We start from the raw sequence: 18,227 nt of genomic DNA, 5'->3' as shown, positions 1-18,227 counted from the left end.
TTGAAGTGAGCCGAGATCGTGCCACTGCACTGCACTCCAGCCTTGCTGACAGAGTAAGACTATGTCTCAAAAAAAAAAAAAAAAAAAAAGACACTTTAACCTTCAGCTATACTTTACACTGCTATTTAGGACAGAAGTTGTGGGCTGGGCACAGTGGCTCACGCCTGTAATCCCAGCACTTTGGGAGGCTGAGGCGGGTGGACCACGAGGTCGGGACCAGCCTGGCCTAGATGGTGAAACCCTGTCTCTACTAAAACTACAAAAATTAGCCAGGTGCAGTAGCAGGTACCTGTAATCCCAGCTATTCAGGAGGCTAAGGCAGGGAACTGCTTGAACCCAGGTGGCAGAGGTTGCAGTGAGCTGAGATCACGCCACTGCACTTCAGTCTAGGTGACAGAGTGAGACTGTCTCAAAAAAAAAAAAAAAAGGCCGAGCAAAGTGGCTCACGTCTGTAATCCCAGCACTTTGGGAGGCCGAGGCAGGTGGATCATGACGTCAGGAGTTCGGGAACAGCCTGACCAAGATGGAGAAACCCCACTGCTACTAAAAATACGAAAATTAGGGAGGGCACGGTGGTGCACGCCTGTGATCCCAGCTACTCAGGAGGCTGAGGCAGGAGAATCGCTTGAACCCAGGAGGTGGAGGTTGCAGTGAGCCAAGACTGCGCCACTGCACTCCAGCCTGCGCAACAGAGCAACACTCTATCTCAAAAAAAAAAAAAAAAAGTTGTATTGGACTCGGGTTTATCATATTGCTGAACATGTCGATTACAAATGAATGTTATATATGAACAAAAGAAAAAATATTCCCAAATGAAAAGTTATGTTTGAATATTATGAGTGATTGCTCCTTCAGTTGCTTTAATTACAGAAAGTGTGGAAGGGAAGTAAGATAAAAGGTAGGCAGTAGGTTCTCTCCACAAACGGTCACAGCTACTGAAAACTAACCATGAGTGGGAAGGAACCAAGAAGTCATGTCTTGGGACACTAAAAGCAAAGGTGATACAGGATATATTTTTTGAGCTTCAAAGGGAAAGTAGTTTTTTTTTTTGGAGACAGAGTCTTACTCTGTCACCCAGGCTGCAGTAAACAGTGGTACAATCTCGGCTCACTGCAACCTCCATCTCTCAGGTTCAAGCGATTCTCCTGTCTCAACCTCCTGAGTAGCTGGGATTATAGGTATGCACCAACTCACCCGGCTAACTGTTGTATTTTTAATAGAGACAGCTTTCACCATGTTGGCCAGGCTGGTCTGGAACTCCTGACCTCAGGTGATCTGCCTGCCTCGGCCTCCCGAAGTGCTGGGATTACAGGCGTGAGCCACTGTGCCCGGCCAAGGAAAGTAGTTTCTATCTTAAAAAACTATGAATAATTTATTCACCCAAAATTAGAAGTTTGCCTTTAAGAAATCCCTATAAATTATCTTAAGAGCATTAGCATGACAACGTATAACCCGGATATTGTGAAGATTTGACTCTTGCTTCTCATTTAGCCTCTCCCATCTTCAAATAATTCACGTGCTGGAAAGTCTGGGTTCAGTTTAGTTTTTCCCCAAGGCCTCTATCTTTTCCCAGGTATTAAATAGCTCCAGACTGGCCTCACCTGTAAGGTTGATGTCTCCCAGCAAATCAAGAAGTTCTCCACCAGCAGAAGATGGTTTGCTTGTAGGTGCAGTTGGAATAACAGGTGTTATGTCATTTCCTCCCAACAAATCCAATAAATCATTGGCCTAAACAAGGTAACAACACCTCAATTCATTATTTGTCTAGTTTACATCTAAAGCAAAGCTCTTTCAGTATGTAAAAATAAGGAAGGAAATCATCAACCAACCTAGGAACATTAAAAGGACTCAGCTAAGAAGTAAGCTATAAGGGACTATAAAATCATAAGAAGCCCCAGATGAGCAAGTGTAAGGCTGGCTACCTGGCTGGTGGGCTGTGGCCCAGAGGGTGGCGGTTTGGTCTCTAGCGGAGCTGGTTCTGTCTCTCCATTTGTCTGCACAATCTCAGTAGGGCCATTTGTGGTCACTTTTTCCATGACAGGCATTCTCTCAAGTAGGGCAGACCTAGAAGAATCTGAAGTGGTTAAATTCTAGGCAGTTAACCTAGATTCCCTACCTAAAATAATCACCATTAACTATGTTGAGCCCAGGCATGGAGATCCATCTCCCCTCCCCATCCAACACACACACTAAAATAGAAGGTAGATTACAAGAATACATGACCTAAATTCCTGGCTGGATTAAGGGCAGACAAAAAAATCTTGAATAAAAAGACTGTCCAGCTAAATCCCAAAGCATATATTTCAGTGGTAGGGAGATTGAGATGAAAGAAAGGTAAATCCATAGGTATTAACAGTCAAGAAGATACTGCATAATAGAAGAAAACAAGATGACAAACACTAAAATGTTAACAGTAATGGAATTTGAATGAAATTATTTGTCTTGAAAAAATACAACTCCTACTTCTTTTTTTTTGAGACAGAGTCTCACTCTGTCGTCAGGTTGGAGTGCAGTGGCATGATCTTGGCTCACTGCAACATCCACTTCCCAGGTTCAAATGATTCTGCTGCCTCAGCCTCCCGAGTAGCTGGGACTACAGGCGTGCGCCACCACGCCCAACTAATTTTTTTGTATTTTTAGTAGAGATGGGGTTTCACCATGTTGGCCAGGACAGTCTCAATCTCTTGACCTTGTGATCTGCCCACGTTGGCCTCCCAAAGTGCTGGAATTACAGGCGTGAGCCACCACACCCGGCCTCCCACTTCTTAACTAAATAAAATAGAAAATAAAGCAAACTTTCCATACCAAAAAAAATGTAAAGGTTGGAGGTGGAAAGAAAGGAGTTAATTTCTTTCTTTAGAGACTAGGCAGAACAGAAGATGGACGAAACAGAAGCAGTCAAGCAATTAGAACTAAATAGGGATATGAGGACCAATTAATAAAGCAGAAGGAATGAATCTTCTTTATGGATTACCATGACAATTTAGTCAGGATGCTAAGATATACATGCATTGCTTAGTTTCTTTCGCTCACCTCATGTGGTCATATTTCTTGAAAAGTGCATTATATTCTACTGCCCTCTGCTGGAGTTCCACATCAATGCTGCTTCCATAGATGGAAACCACTTTCTTAATTCGGCTATAGGATAAAATGACAAACAAAATCAAATACCCAAAAGAAAATTCACAAATAAGCAGAGATGTTTAATAAGCCAGAATTTTCTGGTTATAATACTGAAATACTCATCTTTTCTTAATTTATATAATTTTTCAAAAACAAAACACTTCATTTTCATCCATTTCTCTGACATTCACATGATACTATTCTCATTGCAACACTAGATTTTTGTCTGTTAAACATGCCACCCCATTCTGCAGCAATGATGGTGTGGAAAAAACATATATATATGCCACTCTCTAAACTCTGCTAGACAAAAGTACCAACTATTACTTTGCCACAAAAAAAATTTGTACTGTTCATTCTCTTCTTTGATAATTTTTAAATAATTTTTAATCTATAAAAGGGTCAGAGCACCAAAATGTTGACCCCACATTCTTCCAGTTCAGAATTTTAAAAGTAATTCAATACCATTTTTTATAAGACTTCACATTTAAAAGTGAAGCAGGAAGACTACAAGAACTAAGTTTGCCTTAAATATGCTTGGGTGGGAAACTGACCTGAGAATCTATTTTATTAAAAATAGCAAAGAGAAGAATTAAAAGATTTAATCACCAAAACATTCATGATTGTATTCCTATTAAGCTATGTCAAAATATAATAAACCAAAACCTTGGCCAGATTACAAGGTCAGAAGTTCGAGACCAGTCTGGCCAAAGTGGTGAAACCCCATCTCCACCAAAAAATACAAAAATTAGCCAGGCATGGTGGTGCGCACCTGTAATCCCAGCTACTCGGGAGGCTAAGGCAGGAGAATTGCTTGAACCCTGGAGGTGGAGGTTGCAGTGAGCCGAGATCGTATGCCACTGCATTCCAGCCTGGGCAACAGAGCAAGACTGTCATAAAACAAAATGAAATATAAAATACAAATAAACCAAAACCTTTATGTGGGGAAGTAGATTCTCAAAAAGGAAAAAAAAAAAGGTATTAGAAATCTCATTCTAAAAACGTAACTTTTAGGCCAGGTGGAGTGGGTCACATCTGTAATCCCCGCACTTTGGGAGGCCAGGGCAGGAGGATCGCTTCAGCCTAAGAGTTCGAGACCAGCCTGGGCAACAAACGAAAACATTTAAAAATGTTTAAAACATTTAAAAATTTTTTCTCTACAAAAAAATTTAAAAATTAGCCAGGCACAATTGTGTGCACCTGTAGTCCCAGCTCCTCAGGAGGATGAGACAGGAAGATCCCTTAAGCCCAGGAGTTCAAGGTTGCAGTAAACTATGATGCACTCCATCCTGGGTAAGAGAGCAAGACCCTGTCTCAACAAACAAACAAACAAACAAAACTCCCTAACTTTTTTGCTTCAAAATAATCCACAAGGGAGTAAAAGAATGAAAGGGAACAAAGTGCTGATGAATAAAGATTAACTATGAATTGATCATTGTGACTGTTGAGAAATAAGTAACGCAAATTTGTGTTATTATTCCCTCTACTTTTGTCTATGCTTGAAATTTTCCATGATATCAAGTTTTTATTGTTGTTGTTTTTTTTAATTACAAAACTTGTTCACCCTATGTTTCTTCAATACTCACTTTACAGTACAAGTGAATCGAGTGGAAAGCTTCATAATGGCAGTGAGGGCATAACCTCGTGTCACAGAGGTGGACATATTAGAGATTAGGACACTTTCTAAAATATCCAATACTTCATCCTCTGTTACCTGAGGAGGAGGAGGAAAAAGAAGACGATGAAGGATGAGTAGCATGATTAAGCATCTAAATCTGGTATCAAGTCAGGGGATGCAGCCAGAAAGACAATCCTACCACTACAAAAGCCTCTAACTCAACCTGTGCTTTACCAGGGTAACTGTCCAAGCTGTTCTATTAACAGAGTAGGTGGGAGTAAAAAGAGTGAAAAATGACCACTGGGGCTAAGAAGCAATATTAGAACTTCAAGTGGCAGAAACAGAAGAAGAAAAGAAAAACATACAGAGTTCAAGTGTTGTTGCCACAATTTTCCCTTTTAAAGCCAGTCCTTTAATGTGCAAATAAGAACATAGATACACGTCTCGTAGCCAGAAGGTAAGAGAAACATAATTCAGTCCACTAGGACAGGGAGTTGGACCTAAAGTGGTTTTAAAATCTTACAATGGGGCCGGGCAAAGTAGCTCACGTCTGTTAATCTCAACACTTTGAGAGGCCAAGGCAGGCAGACTGCTTGAGTCCAGGAGTTCAAGACCAGCCTGGGCAACATGGTGAAATCCTGTCTCTACAAAAAGTAGAATTAGCCAGGCATTGTGGTGAATGCCTATAGTACCAGCTACTCAGGAGGCTGAGGTGAGAAGATCGCTTGAAACCCAGAAGATTAAGGCTGCAGTGAGCTGTGATCCTGCCATGGAACTCCAGCTTGGGTGACAGAGTGAGACTCTGTCTTTAAAAAAAAAAAAAAAAAAAATCTCACAATGGCTCAATAAGTTCCATCTCAAAAAATGGCAGGTTTTCCAATATAATTCTAGTTCGATTCTTTGAAAAGCTGGGTTTTTAAAAAATATTTTGAGACAGGGTCTCACTCCTGAGTAGCTGGGACTAGATACCATCACACCTGGCTAATATTTGTGTCTTTTGTACAGACAGAGTTTCACCACGTTGCCCAGGCTGGTCTCAAACTCCTGGGCTCAAGCAATGCTTCCATCTCAGCCTCCCAAAGTGCTGGAATTATGGGCATGAGCCACCACACCTGGCCTAAAAAGTTTTCAAGGAATCAACCTCAACTCCCCATTAAACACTACTCTCCTAAAACCAAAACCACTATTTTCCCCCACTTAACCAAGGGTGACAAGGAGTACCTGAATAGGCTCTTCCTCTTCACACTGGCCAGATACAAGAAGATCACCATATTCACCTATACACCATGCAGCCACTTGTACCAAAGGTTGCTGTGAAAAGAAAAGTCAACATTTCTTAAGGACTTCAATTTTTCCAAAGTTATTTAATGCAAATCATAGGTCATCTCATAATAAAGATCAAAACTGTGCATATCTAGAGTATTAGAAATAAAGACATACCAAAGGGGAGAGGGGGAAAAAAAAAGAAGAAAAATATACCAGAAAATTTGAGAGTAAAATTACCTCTTAGCTAAAATAGCTGAATGAAGTACTTACTTGAGAATAATCACCAAGAATTGCTTTGTACAGGCGCTGGACAGTATAGGCATGCATCTCCACACTATTAGTTATTAACTGGATTAAATTGGGGACTGCATCATCACGAACATAACTTCCTGCCTAAAAGGAAATGCAGACAATTACCCCTAGAAACACACAGCAGTGATGATAACAAGTGTTAGCTATTATTATTACTGTGTGTTTCTTTTTTCTTTCTTTCTTTCTTTCTTTTTTTGAGACAGAGTCTTGCTCTGTCACCCAGGCTGGAGTACAATAGCGCGATCCTGGCTCACTGCAACCTCCACCTCCCAGGTTCAATTGATTCTCATGTCTCAGCCTCCCAAACAGCTGGGACTACAGGCGCATGCCACCACGCCTGGCTAATTTTTCTATTTTTAGTAGAGATGGGGTTTCACCATGTTGGTCAGGCTGGTCTCGAACTCCTGACCTCAGATGATCCACCTGCCTTGGCCTCCCAAACTGCTGGGATTACAGGCGTGTGCCACTGTGCCCAGCTATTATTGTTGTTTTTAAAAGAAGAATTCTACAAAACACCCTCAAAGATAAATTTGGTTCCAATTCTCAGGTTCATAACAGCTCAAACTTCAAAATCTTACTTAAATATGTGAAACTTTTAAATTTTATTTTTTAAAATTTTCTCTTTGTCCAAATTAAAAGTAAGGCTGGGCACAGTGGCTCACACCTGTAATCCCAGCACTTTGGGAGGCTGAAGCAAGAGGACTGCTTGAGGCCAGGAGTTTGACACAAGCCTGGGCCACACAGCAAGACTCCATCACTACTACTACTACTACTACTACTACTACTACTACTACTACTACTGATGATGATGATGATGATGATGTAAAGGTTTAAAACTTTATCACCCAACCTTGGTCAATCTCCCATTCCTAAATAGAACAATAGATTTAATTTGTAAGACTGAGACTAGTCCTAACCATGTGTATTTTGGAAAGGAAAAAAACAGCCAGGTGATCAGGGTTTTATCAGGCCACTATGGTTAAGAAACACAAAGAGGAAGAATTTTGGGAAAATGGTCAAAAGGAAAGGTGAGAAGCTAAAAAGCAGGTAATTTGCAGTATAGCTTATTTACATCCTTCCCTAAAGCAGAGTGCATTAAATACAAGAAAGCATCAGGGTGATCTAATGGGCATGTATAATAAGACTGCTTCATTCAACAGCAGCAGAATACACATTTTTCTCAAACTTAACACTGATCCAAGAAAGATCACCTGGGTCATAAAAAATATCTTAACAAATTTCAAAGAACATAAATCACACAAAGTATGTTCTTAGACCACACAGAATTAAACTAGAAATCTGCAGCACAAAGACAGCTGCAAAAAAATGCCAAAATATTTGGAGATTAAAAGAACATACTTCTGGCCGGGCGCGGTGGCTCAAGCCTGTAATCCCAGCACTTTGGGAGGCCGAGGCGGGCGGATCACAAGGTTAGGAGATCGAGACCATCCTGGCTAACACAGTGAAACCCCGTCTCTACAAAAAAAAAAAAAAAAAAAAAAAAAAAAAACAAAAAACTAGCCGGGCGAGGTGGCAGGCGCCTGTAGTCCCAGCTACTCGGGAGGCTGAGGCAGGAGAATGGCATGAACCCGGGAGGCGGAGCTTGCAGTGAGCTGAGATCTGGCCACTGCACTCCAGCTTGGGTGACAGAGCGAGACTCCGTCTCAAAAAAAAAACAAAAATAAAAAATAAAAAAATAAAAGAACATACTTCTAAATAACACATGAGTCAAAAACAACTTTATAAGAGAAAACTGTAGGCCAATCTCTCTCATGAATATAGATATAAAAATAACAAAATATTAGCAAATCAAACCCAACAAATATATATTAAAAAAAAATACCCTGACCATGTATCCCAGGTATGTAAGGCTGGTTAGGCATTCAAATATCAATGTAACCCAGCACATAACAGACTAAAGAAAACAAATCACATGATCATAATAAGAGAACACAAGTCAATTAGAAAAATAAAATCAGGCGCATATAAAAAAAGGTTTTGAATTCTTACAAACACTTTCCTTCAGGAGTGCCCATTTCTCCCTTCTTTTAAGCCTCGTGAAAACTAGGAAAATATGTCCTGATTCATCATTATGTTCATTACATTTTGTTAGATTATAATTTTTCCCCTTGTTAATCAAATTTATTAAGTTTTAACCTTTTACCAAGTTAATTCATTGTAAGTAAACTAAAACATGAGTACACCCCAGAGAGAATTCCACAGCAACAAATACATGTCATAATTTCATATGTCAATAAATACATAAGTCATAATTTCAATGATATCATTCTCTCCCTACAGATGTATCATAATTTACTTAATCCCCATTTGGGAACTACTAGTTGTTTCTGGTTTTCTCCTACTATAAACAAGATTAGGATGAATATTTTTACATACACACATTTGTGTACTTGTACAATTATTTTTTCAGGCCAAAGTCCTAAAAATTGAATTAAAAGGTACAATTTAAGGTTTTTCCTACATACTACCAAACTGCACAGTAAAAAGATGGCATCATCCCACACTCCTATAAAGTGAAGAGTACTGCCTGTTTCTCTATTTTCTAATACTGGGAATTAGATTAAAAATTATGAAATGTGAAAAAATGATACCTCACTTTTTCCCCAGTTGTTAATTTGCCTTTTTTTAATTATTTACTTATTTATTTATTTTTTTGAGGTGGAGACTCGTTCTGTTGCCCAGGCTGGAGTGCAGTGGTGCAATCTCAGCTCACTGCAAGCTCCGCTTCCCAGGTTCACGCCATTCTCCTGCCTCAGTCTCCCGAGCAGCTAGGACTACAGACGCCCGCCACCTCGCCCGGCCAATTTTTTGTATTTTTAGTAGAGATGGGATTTCACCGTGTTAGCCAGGATGGTCTCGATCTCCTGACCTCGTGATCCGCCCATCTCGGCCTCCCAAAGTGCTGGGATTACAGGCTTGAGCCACCGCGCCCGGCCTAATTTGCCTTTGAAACCTGTAGACTGTTCCCCTTTTTGTTATTCCAGTTTTTAATTTTAATATGGTTAAATTTGTGACTTTTCCTTTACAGTATCTACTCCTAGTGAATTAGATGGAAATGGTTTTTTCTTACATGTCACTGCACTTGCATTTTTACTCTTAAATACCTAATCCTTGCCTACTAATTGAATAATAAACACAGAAACCCCAAATTTCTGCAAGAATGCCAAAGAAAGGATCCCATCCAAAACAGGATTTCAAATCCTGAGTAACTTTAGCCATTCAAAACCCTACAATGGCTTCCTAACATATTCAAAATAAAATGCAAGCTCCCATGAGGCCTACATAGTCTGGCCCCTGCTTATGTCTCTGACGTCCAACCTACCATTCTCTGCCTCTCTCACTTTACGGCTTTACTTGCCTTTCTGTTGCTCTCCAAGCAAGCCATGCTTGCTCCTACCTCTGGTCTTTGCACTTAGTGTTCCCTCTGTATGGTACACTATTCCTCAAGATCACTGCATGGCTCGTACCTCACGTCTCTAAGGTCTCTACTCAAATGTTACGTCGTTATCTCCTCTGAGAGACCTCCCTGACTACTCTAATCTAAAACACTTGGCCAGCTGCCCTATATCCCACCTTATCCTGCCATCATTATATTCCTCCATGCTGCTTTAGGTTTTTCTTCACGGCATTTATTCTTAACTGACATTAATGTTACCTATTTACTTGTGAATTTCTTACCTCCCTGACTAGAACATTAACCTCATGATAACAAAGGATTTGTATGCCACATTTATTAGTATATCCCCAGCACTCTGTATGTGCTGTCTGAAAAAAAGTACTTACCGTTGTCAAAACACGCATAATTGTGTCTATATGCCATCGTTTGGAAGGTGCATACCTGAAAAAAACAATGGAAAGAGACAATTGGAACCAGCAAAATATACTGTTTTCAGTGACTAGAAAATCCTGCCCAAGCAGGTTGACTCACACCTGTGATCCCAGCATTTTGGGAGGCTGAGGTGGGAGATCGTTTGAGTTCAGGAGTTCGAGACCAGCCTGGGCAACATGGTGAAACTTTGTCTCACCAAAAAATACAAAAATTAGCTGGGTGTGGTGGTGGGTGCCGGTAGTTCAGCTACTCTGGGAGGCTGAGGTGGGAGGACTGCCTGAGCCTGGGAGGTTGAGGCTACAGTGAGCCGGCTCACTGTAGAAAAAAAGAAAGAAAGAAAGAAAAGAAAATCCTGTCCTACAGTCTTTTCTAGGTTCCCTGGATAAGTGAACATATCTGGAAACATTTCAACTTCAAATCTAGCAACAAATGCCATTTCAGAGAGTGATAAAATGGTATACAGTCAACTGACTTCAGTGGCTCATGCCTATAATCCCAGTACTTTGGGAGGCCAAGGAGGAAGGAGTGCTTGAGGCTAGGAGTTCCAGACAAACCTGGGCAACACAGCAAGACCCCATCTCTACAAAATAAAAATTAAAAAATTAGTAGCACATGAGGATTTGCGCCTATAGTCCCAGCTACTCAGGAGGCTGAGGGAGAAGGATGGCTTAAGCCCAGAAGTCCAGGCTGCAGTAAGCTATGACTGGCCCACTGCCCTCCAGCATGGCTGACAGGGCAAGACCCCATTTCTAAAGTTAAAAAAAAAAAAAAGAGAGTATGTAGTCAAACTCAGATCTTTCCCATAAGATCGCAGTAAGAGTTGCTAAGCTGACAAATGAGATTTGTTTTCAGTTTCAGAGAAAATGATCATTCAGTCAGGGCAGGAGAGGATAAAGAACAAAGAAAAAAAAGGAACTGTTTTCAGACCAAGACAACAACATTAGAACTAAAAATTTGTTTCCTTAAATTCAGAGTGGAAAGAAGAGAAAGAATAGCTATACTACTAAAACCATAAGGTACTTCCTCAAAATTCTGCATAGAGCGGTAATTCAGATGTTGTAACTTTTCTATTCCCTTTATTAGAACAGCACCGCCGGGCGCGGTGGCTCAAGCCTGTAATCCCAGCACTTTGGGAGGCCAAGACGGGCGGATCACGAGGTCAAGAGATCAAGACCATCCTGGCTAACCCGGTGAAACCCCGTCTCTACTAAAAATACAAAAAACTAGCCGGGCGAGGTGGCGGGCGCCTGTAGTCCCAGCTACTCCGGAGGCTGAGGCAGGAGAATGGCGTGAACCCGGGAGGCGGAGCTTGCAGTGAGCTGAGATCCGGCCACTGCACTCCAGCCCAGGTGACAGAGCAAGACTCCGTCTCAAAAAAAAAAAAAAAAAAAAAAAAAAACAGCACCATAGGCCAGGTGTGGTGGCTGACGCTTGTAATCCTAGCACTTTGGGAGGCTGAGGTAGGCGGATCGCCTGAGTCCAGGAGTTCAAGACCAGCCTAGACAACATAGTGAAACCCCATCTCTACCAAAAAAAAAAAAAAACAGAAATTAGCAGGGTGTGGCGGCGTACACCTGTAGTCCCAGCTACCTGGGGGGCTGAGGCAGGAGGATGCCCTGAACCTGGGAGGTCAAGGTTGAAGCGAGCTGGGAGATCATGCCACTGCACTCCAGCCTAGGTGACAAAGTGAGACCCTGTCTCAAAAAAAAAAAAAACGAAAACAAATAAACCAAAACAAAACAAAAAACAGCATCAGAGATTAGAGGTTAAAGAACAGATAAACGAGAAGATTTCATAAAAGTGTAAAATTTTGGCCGGGCGCGGTGGCTCAAGCCTGTAATCCCAGCACTTTGGGAGGCCGAGACGGGCGGATCACGAGGTCAAGAGATCGAGACCATCCTGGCTAACACGGTGAAACCCTGTCTCTACTAAAATACAAAAAACTAGCCGGGCGAGGTGGCGGACGCCTGTAGTCCCAGCTACTCAGGAGGCTGACGCAGGAGAATGGCGTGAACCCCGGAGGCAGAGCTTGCAGTGAGCTGAGATCCGGCCACTGCACTCCAGCCTGGGCGACACAGTGAGACTCCGTCTCAAAAGAAAAAAAAAAAAAAGTGTAAAATTTTTTTGGTCTCAGCTGAGAGCTTGAAATAAATGTTACGTGTTTTAAACATATTTATAGTCGTTTCCCCATTTTTTTGTTGTTGTTGGTTTTGTTTTGTTTTTGAGATGGAGTCTTGCTCTGTCACCTAGGCTGGAGTACAGTGGCATAATCTCGGCTCACTGCAACCTTTGCCTCCGAGGTTCAAGTGATTCTCTTGCCTCAGCCTCCCGGGAAGCTGGGACTACAGGTGCGTGCCACCAGGCCCAACAAATGTTTGTATTTTTAATGGAGACAGCATTTCACCATGTTGGCCAGGCTGGTCTCAAACTCCTGACTTCGTGATCCGCCTGCTTCGGCCTCCCAAACTGCTGACTGCAGGTGTATGCCACCGCACCCAGCCCCCTCCCCATGTTTTAAAGACACTTCCAAAAGTTCCAAGCAGACTTTACCAATAAACGTAAAAATTAAATCTTACTTTTCTGCAGCAAGAAAGATTCCAGATGCACAGTCTGCTTTAAATTCTGGCTCACACGAATCCAGAAAATAAAGTAATTCTTTCATCATGCCTCGGATATTATTCCCATTTACCAGGGCAAAACTCAATTCCATTGCACGCCTTGCAGAAGGGAAAAATCAAAAACAGTTACAAAATTTATAGTGGAAATGAAACAAAGACCCAGGTATGCACTCGGTGAACACCAAGCACTGCCAGATGTGCTAACGTCCTTGCACAATCTTGTGATCCCAATCTTTGCACACAAAATAACCAAGGTGATATATTTTTATGTAATCAAAGTTAGTTTTGATATTTTGAATCTTCATGCAATATTTTTCCTCAAAAGTCCCTGCGAGATATACCACTAAAGTGCAAACATGCAGTTTGGGTTCAACAGGCTGTTCTACAAATGTGGAAGTTAGAATACTTAAGAGTCTCAAAAAGAGGGGCAAATGTATTACCCAATAATAATACCTATCTGTCTCATTCCTTACAAATGTGACATGTGAAGTCACCATATTCTCCTTTTATTACACTCTACTCTGTCCAAAGATGATGTAACATAGTTTCTATCAAAAGGTATGCAGAAATTCAGATTAAAAACTGAATTCAAGGCCGAGCACAGTGGCTCACACCTGTTTTCTCACCACTTTGGGAGGCCAAGGTGGGCGAATCACCTGAGGTCAGGAGCTTGAGATCAGCATGGCCAACACGGTGAAACCACTTATGTACTAAAAATACAAAAATTAGCCAGGCATGGCGGTGGGTGCCTGTAGTCCCAGCTACTAGGGAGTCCGAGGAAGGAGAATTGCTTGAACCCGGAATACAGAGATTGCAGTGAGGCAAGGGACTCCAGCCTGGGCAACAGAGGGAGCCTCTGTCTCAAAAAAAAAATTTTTTCAAAGGGAAAATGAGGGCCATGAGAAGGAAAAAAAATGGCATGTGCTATGAGGACAAATAAAGAGTTTCTATAACTGCCTATTCAAAGTTGGCAGTGAAGTGAAAAATAGGAATGTTTAACATGTAAAAGTTGTAAGGTTACTATCATCTTTCCATACTTGGTCAATAATATCAAACACTATATGTACACTGGCTTTCAAAAGTAACGATTTAGGCTGGGCACAGTGGCTCGCGCCTGTAATCCCAGCACTTTGGGACACCAAGGCGGGCAGATCACCTGAGGTCAGGAATTCAAGACCAACCTGGCCAACACGGCAAAACCTCGTCTCTACCAAAAATATAAAAATTAGCTGGGCGTGGTGGCAGGCACCTATAATTCCAGGTACTTAAGAGGCTGAGACAGGAGACTCGCTTGAACTCAGAAGACGGAAGTTGCCGTGAGCCAAGTTCGCGCCACCACACTCCAGCCTGAGCAACAGACCAAGACTCCGTCTCCAAAAAAAAATAAAAAATTAACAAGTAGGGGATACTTTCATCTTAGCTAAGCTAACATATAAGTAGCAAAAATTCAATCCTTAGATATAATAACTTATAGGATGCTTATGTAATTTACATATATTAATTCAATTTATCCTGCATAACCCTATGAAGTGGTTGCCCTTCTATCTGCATTTTACTTATGAGGCAACTGAGGCACTGAAAGTTTAAGTAATTTGACCCAGTCTATCAAAGACAGAGTCAGAATATGAAATGAGGCAGTCTGGCTCCAGAGTCTAAGCTCTTACTGTTATATATCCTGTCAAAGAGACACAGGTTTCACTTCTTTTGAAATTCACAACCCAGTAATGAGCTAGAGAGAAACAACACAAAAAGAGTCAGAAGGCTAATATCTATTCCCAGGACTGCCCCTTACAAGGATTAAGGTTTAGGTTAAGTTATTTGATCCCTGTGGGACCGAATTTTAACTAACCTATTAATCAGGGATAGAAGTAGTTGTTTAGGCTCTCTCATTGGCTTGCTCTGAGAACCCACTGAGAGGGTACTTAAAAAATCTTTTGCAAAGTGCTACATAAAAGTTGGTGTTATTGAGTTTAGGTCTTATCTTTAGATTGCTCAAGCACTTAGCACCTTTTATTTGTACCTGTTCTGTGCAAATCAAAGGAACTCAGCATCAATAAATGTTTGCTGACTGAATGGTTTCAGAGATCACTTTAAATATACTTTGTCCGGCCGGGCGCGGTGGTTCAAGCCTGTCATCCCAGCACTTTGGGAGGCCGAGACGGGCGGATCACGAGGTCAGGAGATCGAGACCATCCTGGCTAACACGGTGAAACCCCGTCTCTACTAAAAAAATACAAAAAACTAGCCAGCGCGGTGGCGGGCGCCTGTAGTCCCAGCTACTCGGGAGGCTGAGGCGGGAGAATGGCGGGAACCCGGTAGGCGGGGCTTGCAGTGAGCTGAGATCCGGCCACTGCACTCCAGCCTGGGCGACAGAGCGAGACTCTGTCTCAAAAAAAAAAAAAAAAAAATATATATATATATATACTTTGTTCTAGATTTGAACATACAACCAAAAGTTCAGAGGCCAACTTTAGCTAGGTTCTACAAACACCTAGAGTTCTAAGAAGAGATCCAGTAGAATTACTCCACTGAGGGAAGGGATTTATGTTTTTTGAGAGTGCTATCTGCTGCCTAACAGTCATTTCAGGATACACAGTTCTAAGAAACACGCTGCCTTCAGGATCCTAGGGGTAAGTACTGTGAAAAACGTGTGCTGTCAGCAGTTTGAGTGTCAGCATTGTGATAAGACACTTAGCCGATGGATCACTCTGTACTTTCATCCTCCAACACACAAAGCACAGTACCTCCCTTAGGTAAACTTTTGCCAAGATTCTCTGTGCCTGTTATACTTATCAAAGAGCCAAGGACAACTTCAGTGTGCACTTAAGTATTCTTATTGGCCTCCTTAATAACCTAAACTTCTCCCTGCCAATCCTTTCTAAAAAAGGATTCACTCCGCAGAGTCCATCTATGAACACAATGACTAAATACACAAATGTCAACACTCTTGCTCCAAAAACTATTACAAAGTATCACATGGCAGGGGCACAGAACTATCAATAATCTGTCACTCAGTTTACCAAAAACACTAGACTGAGAAAGGCTCTCAGTTTGTTACCGTTTTATTGAGACATCCAAATCTTTAAGACAGTCCACAATTGTGCTTCTGTGCCTCTGTACTGCATTATGATCTGTCTGTACAGTCTTCAACAAAGATGTCAGAGCCACGTATCTAGATGAAACAGTTGCAAAATAACAGAGTTAAAATGTAAAATTCGGGATAGTTTTCTCTGTTTAAATAATAGAAAGACGTTTAATGGATAAGAGAAAGCATACATTTTTAAATATTTAAAAGAAAGTTAGCATAAAAGTAATATTTCAAAGGTATAAGCAATACCGTAATCTAAAAAAATGGCAACCAGGAGAAGCTCTGGATTTTAGATTTGCATTCATGGTCGAGTCCATTTAAACTTCTAAAAGTAGGCTGAGCATGGTGGCTCACACCCGTAATCCCAGCACTGTGGGAGGCCGAGGCGGACGGATACCTGAGGTCAGCAGTTCAAGACCAGTCTGGCCAACATGGTGAAACCCTATCTCTACTAAAAATATAAAAATTAGCCAGGCACATGGGTGTCAGGTGCCTGTAGTCCCAGCTACTCGGGGGGCTGAGGCACGAGAATTGCTTGAACATGGGAGGCTGAGGTTGCAGCGGGCTGAGATCACGCCACTGCACTCCAGCCTGGGCAACAGAGCAAGACTCTGTCTCAAAAAAAATAAAATTGGGGCTGGGCGCAGTGGCTCATGCCTATAATCCCAGCACTTTGGGAGGCTAAGGCAGGCAGATCACGAGGTCAGGAGGTTAAGACCAACCAACCACCCTAGCTAACATGGTGAAATCCCATCTCTACTAAAAATACAAAAAATCAGCCGGGCGTGGTGGCATGTGCCTGTAGTCCCAGCTACTCAGGAGGCAGAGCTTGCAGTGAGCCGAGATCATGCCACTGCACTCCAGCCTAAGCAACAGAGCGAGATTCTGTCTCAAAAAAAAATAAATTAAATTAAATTAAATTAAATATAAAATAAATAGAAGTGATTGACTCAATTCTTTTAAAGTTTTCCAAATAGTAAAACAAAGAGAGCATATAATATGCCTTTTAAGGCTGCCTTTGCCTCATAATGCAATTTTAATTTTCCCATTTGAGTTTTCTCTGCTTTTATTTGATACTGGTACCAAAACTGCCTCTATAAAAATTTGAGTTTAAAATCCACATGTTTAACTTAGTATGTTAAGGTTTAAAATTTTATTTATGTATTTATTTTTTAATAGAGATGTGGTCCCCCGCTATGTTGCCCAGGCTGGTCTCAAACTCTTGGGCTCCAGCGTTCCTCCCACCTTAGCCTACCAAAGTGCTAGGATTACAGGTGTGAGCCACCGCGCCTGGCAATCCAAGTGTTCTTTAGAAGGAGAAGATAATTCAGGGTGCCACAATAATTATTTCCACATCTTTTTTTTTTTTTTGGAAACAGGGTCTCGGCCAGGTGCAGTGGCTCACTCCCTGTAATCCCAGCACTTCGGGAGGACGAGGCGGGTGGATTACGTGAGGTTAGGAGTTAGGGACCAGCCCAGCCAACATGGTAAAACCCCGTCTCTACTAAAAATACAAAAAACTAGCTGGACGTGGTGACGTGCACCTGCAAACCCAGCTACTCGGGAGACTGAGACAAAAGAATTACTTGAACTGAGGGGGCGGAGGTTGCAGTGAGCCAAGATCGCGCCACTGCACTCCAGCCCGGGCAACAAGAGCGAAACTCTGTCTCAAGAGGGGAAAAAAAAAAACAGGGTCTCATTCTGTCACCTAGACAGGAATGCAGTGGCATGATCACGGCTCACTGCAGCTTCAACCTCCTGGGTTCAGGTGATCCTCCCACCTCAGCCTCCAGAGTAGCCGGGACTACAGGGGCACACCACCAAGCCACCTAGCTCATTTTTCGTATTTTTCTATATAGAGATAGGGTTTTGCCACGTTGCCCAGGCTGGTCTCGAACTCATGGGCTCATGATCTACCCATCTCTGCCTCCCAAAGTGTTGGCATTACAGGTGTGAGCTACTATACCTAGTTTCCACATCTTTTCATGTTTAGTGTAAGAAAAACTTCTCCTGATTAGAAAAACAGGTAAGCAGGAATACGTACTACATACAGGAAAATACCAAAATAAAAGATAATACTGATCAATTCATTTACCTAAAAAACTAGCTAAAACTAGCTGGAGTTCACAAAGACGTTCCAGATTTGCTACCTGAAATGTTACATTTTTCTTAATTTAGAGCAGGGGTCAGTCAACATACTACAGCCTACCTGTAAAATCCAGCTCTCTGCTGTTTTTGTATATCAAAATTTTTTTTCATACTAGTTCCCAAGTTTGACGTAAATCAATTTTATTGAACACAGCCACACTCATCATTGACATATTGTCTACGGCTAATTTCATGCTAAGGGGC

At 41.7% G+C, this 18,227-nt stretch overlaps 1 protein-coding gene and 1 non-coding gene across 4 annotated transcripts in view; both read right to left on the bottom strand.

The window, feature by feature from the left end:
* AP1G1 (adaptor related protein complex 1 subunit gamma 1) overlaps positions 1–18,227 on the bottom strand; it is a 90,719-nt gene that overhangs the window by 14,754 nt on the left and 57,738 nt on the right. For all 3 annotated transcript variants that reach the window (XM_033218897.1, XM_033218895.1, XM_033218896.1), the window contains 9 exons: positions 15,846–15,959; positions 12,746–12,886; positions 10,124–10,178; positions 6,278–6,400; positions 5,963–6,052; positions 4,710–4,837; positions 3,034–3,138; positions 1,923–2,064; positions 1,602–1,728 (listed from right to left, as the gene is read on the bottom strand). In XM_033218897.1, the coding sequence (XP_033074788.1) occupies positions 1,602–1,728; positions 1,923–2,064; positions 3,034–3,138; positions 4,710–4,837; positions 5,963–6,052; positions 6,278–6,400; positions 10,124–10,178; positions 12,746–12,886; positions 15,846–15,959 (1,025 nt within the window). The remainder of the gene's footprint in view (positions 1–1,601; positions 1,729–1,922; positions 2,065–3,033; positions 3,139–4,709; positions 4,838–5,962; positions 6,053–6,277; positions 6,401–10,123; positions 10,179–12,745; positions 12,887–15,845; positions 15,960–18,227) is intronic.
* Positions 15,435–15,520, bottom strand: LOC117088902. The gene has a single exon (XR_004439416.1). It is a non-coding gene; the product is annotated as a small nucleolar RNA SNORD71 (small nucleolar RNA).

The sequence above is a fragment of the Trachypithecus francoisi genome, unplaced genomic scaffold (genome assembly GCF_009764315.1).
Source record: "Trachypithecus francoisi isolate TF-2019V2 unplaced genomic scaffold, Tfra_2.0 Lachesis_group10, whole genome shotgun sequence".
Classification (NCBI taxonomy): Eukaryota; Metazoa; Chordata; class Mammalia; order Primates; family Cercopithecidae; genus Trachypithecus; species Trachypithecus francoisi.
The sequence above is the reverse complement of the archived record's forward strand: the minus strand, read 5'-3'. Positions and strand labels throughout refer to the sequence as shown.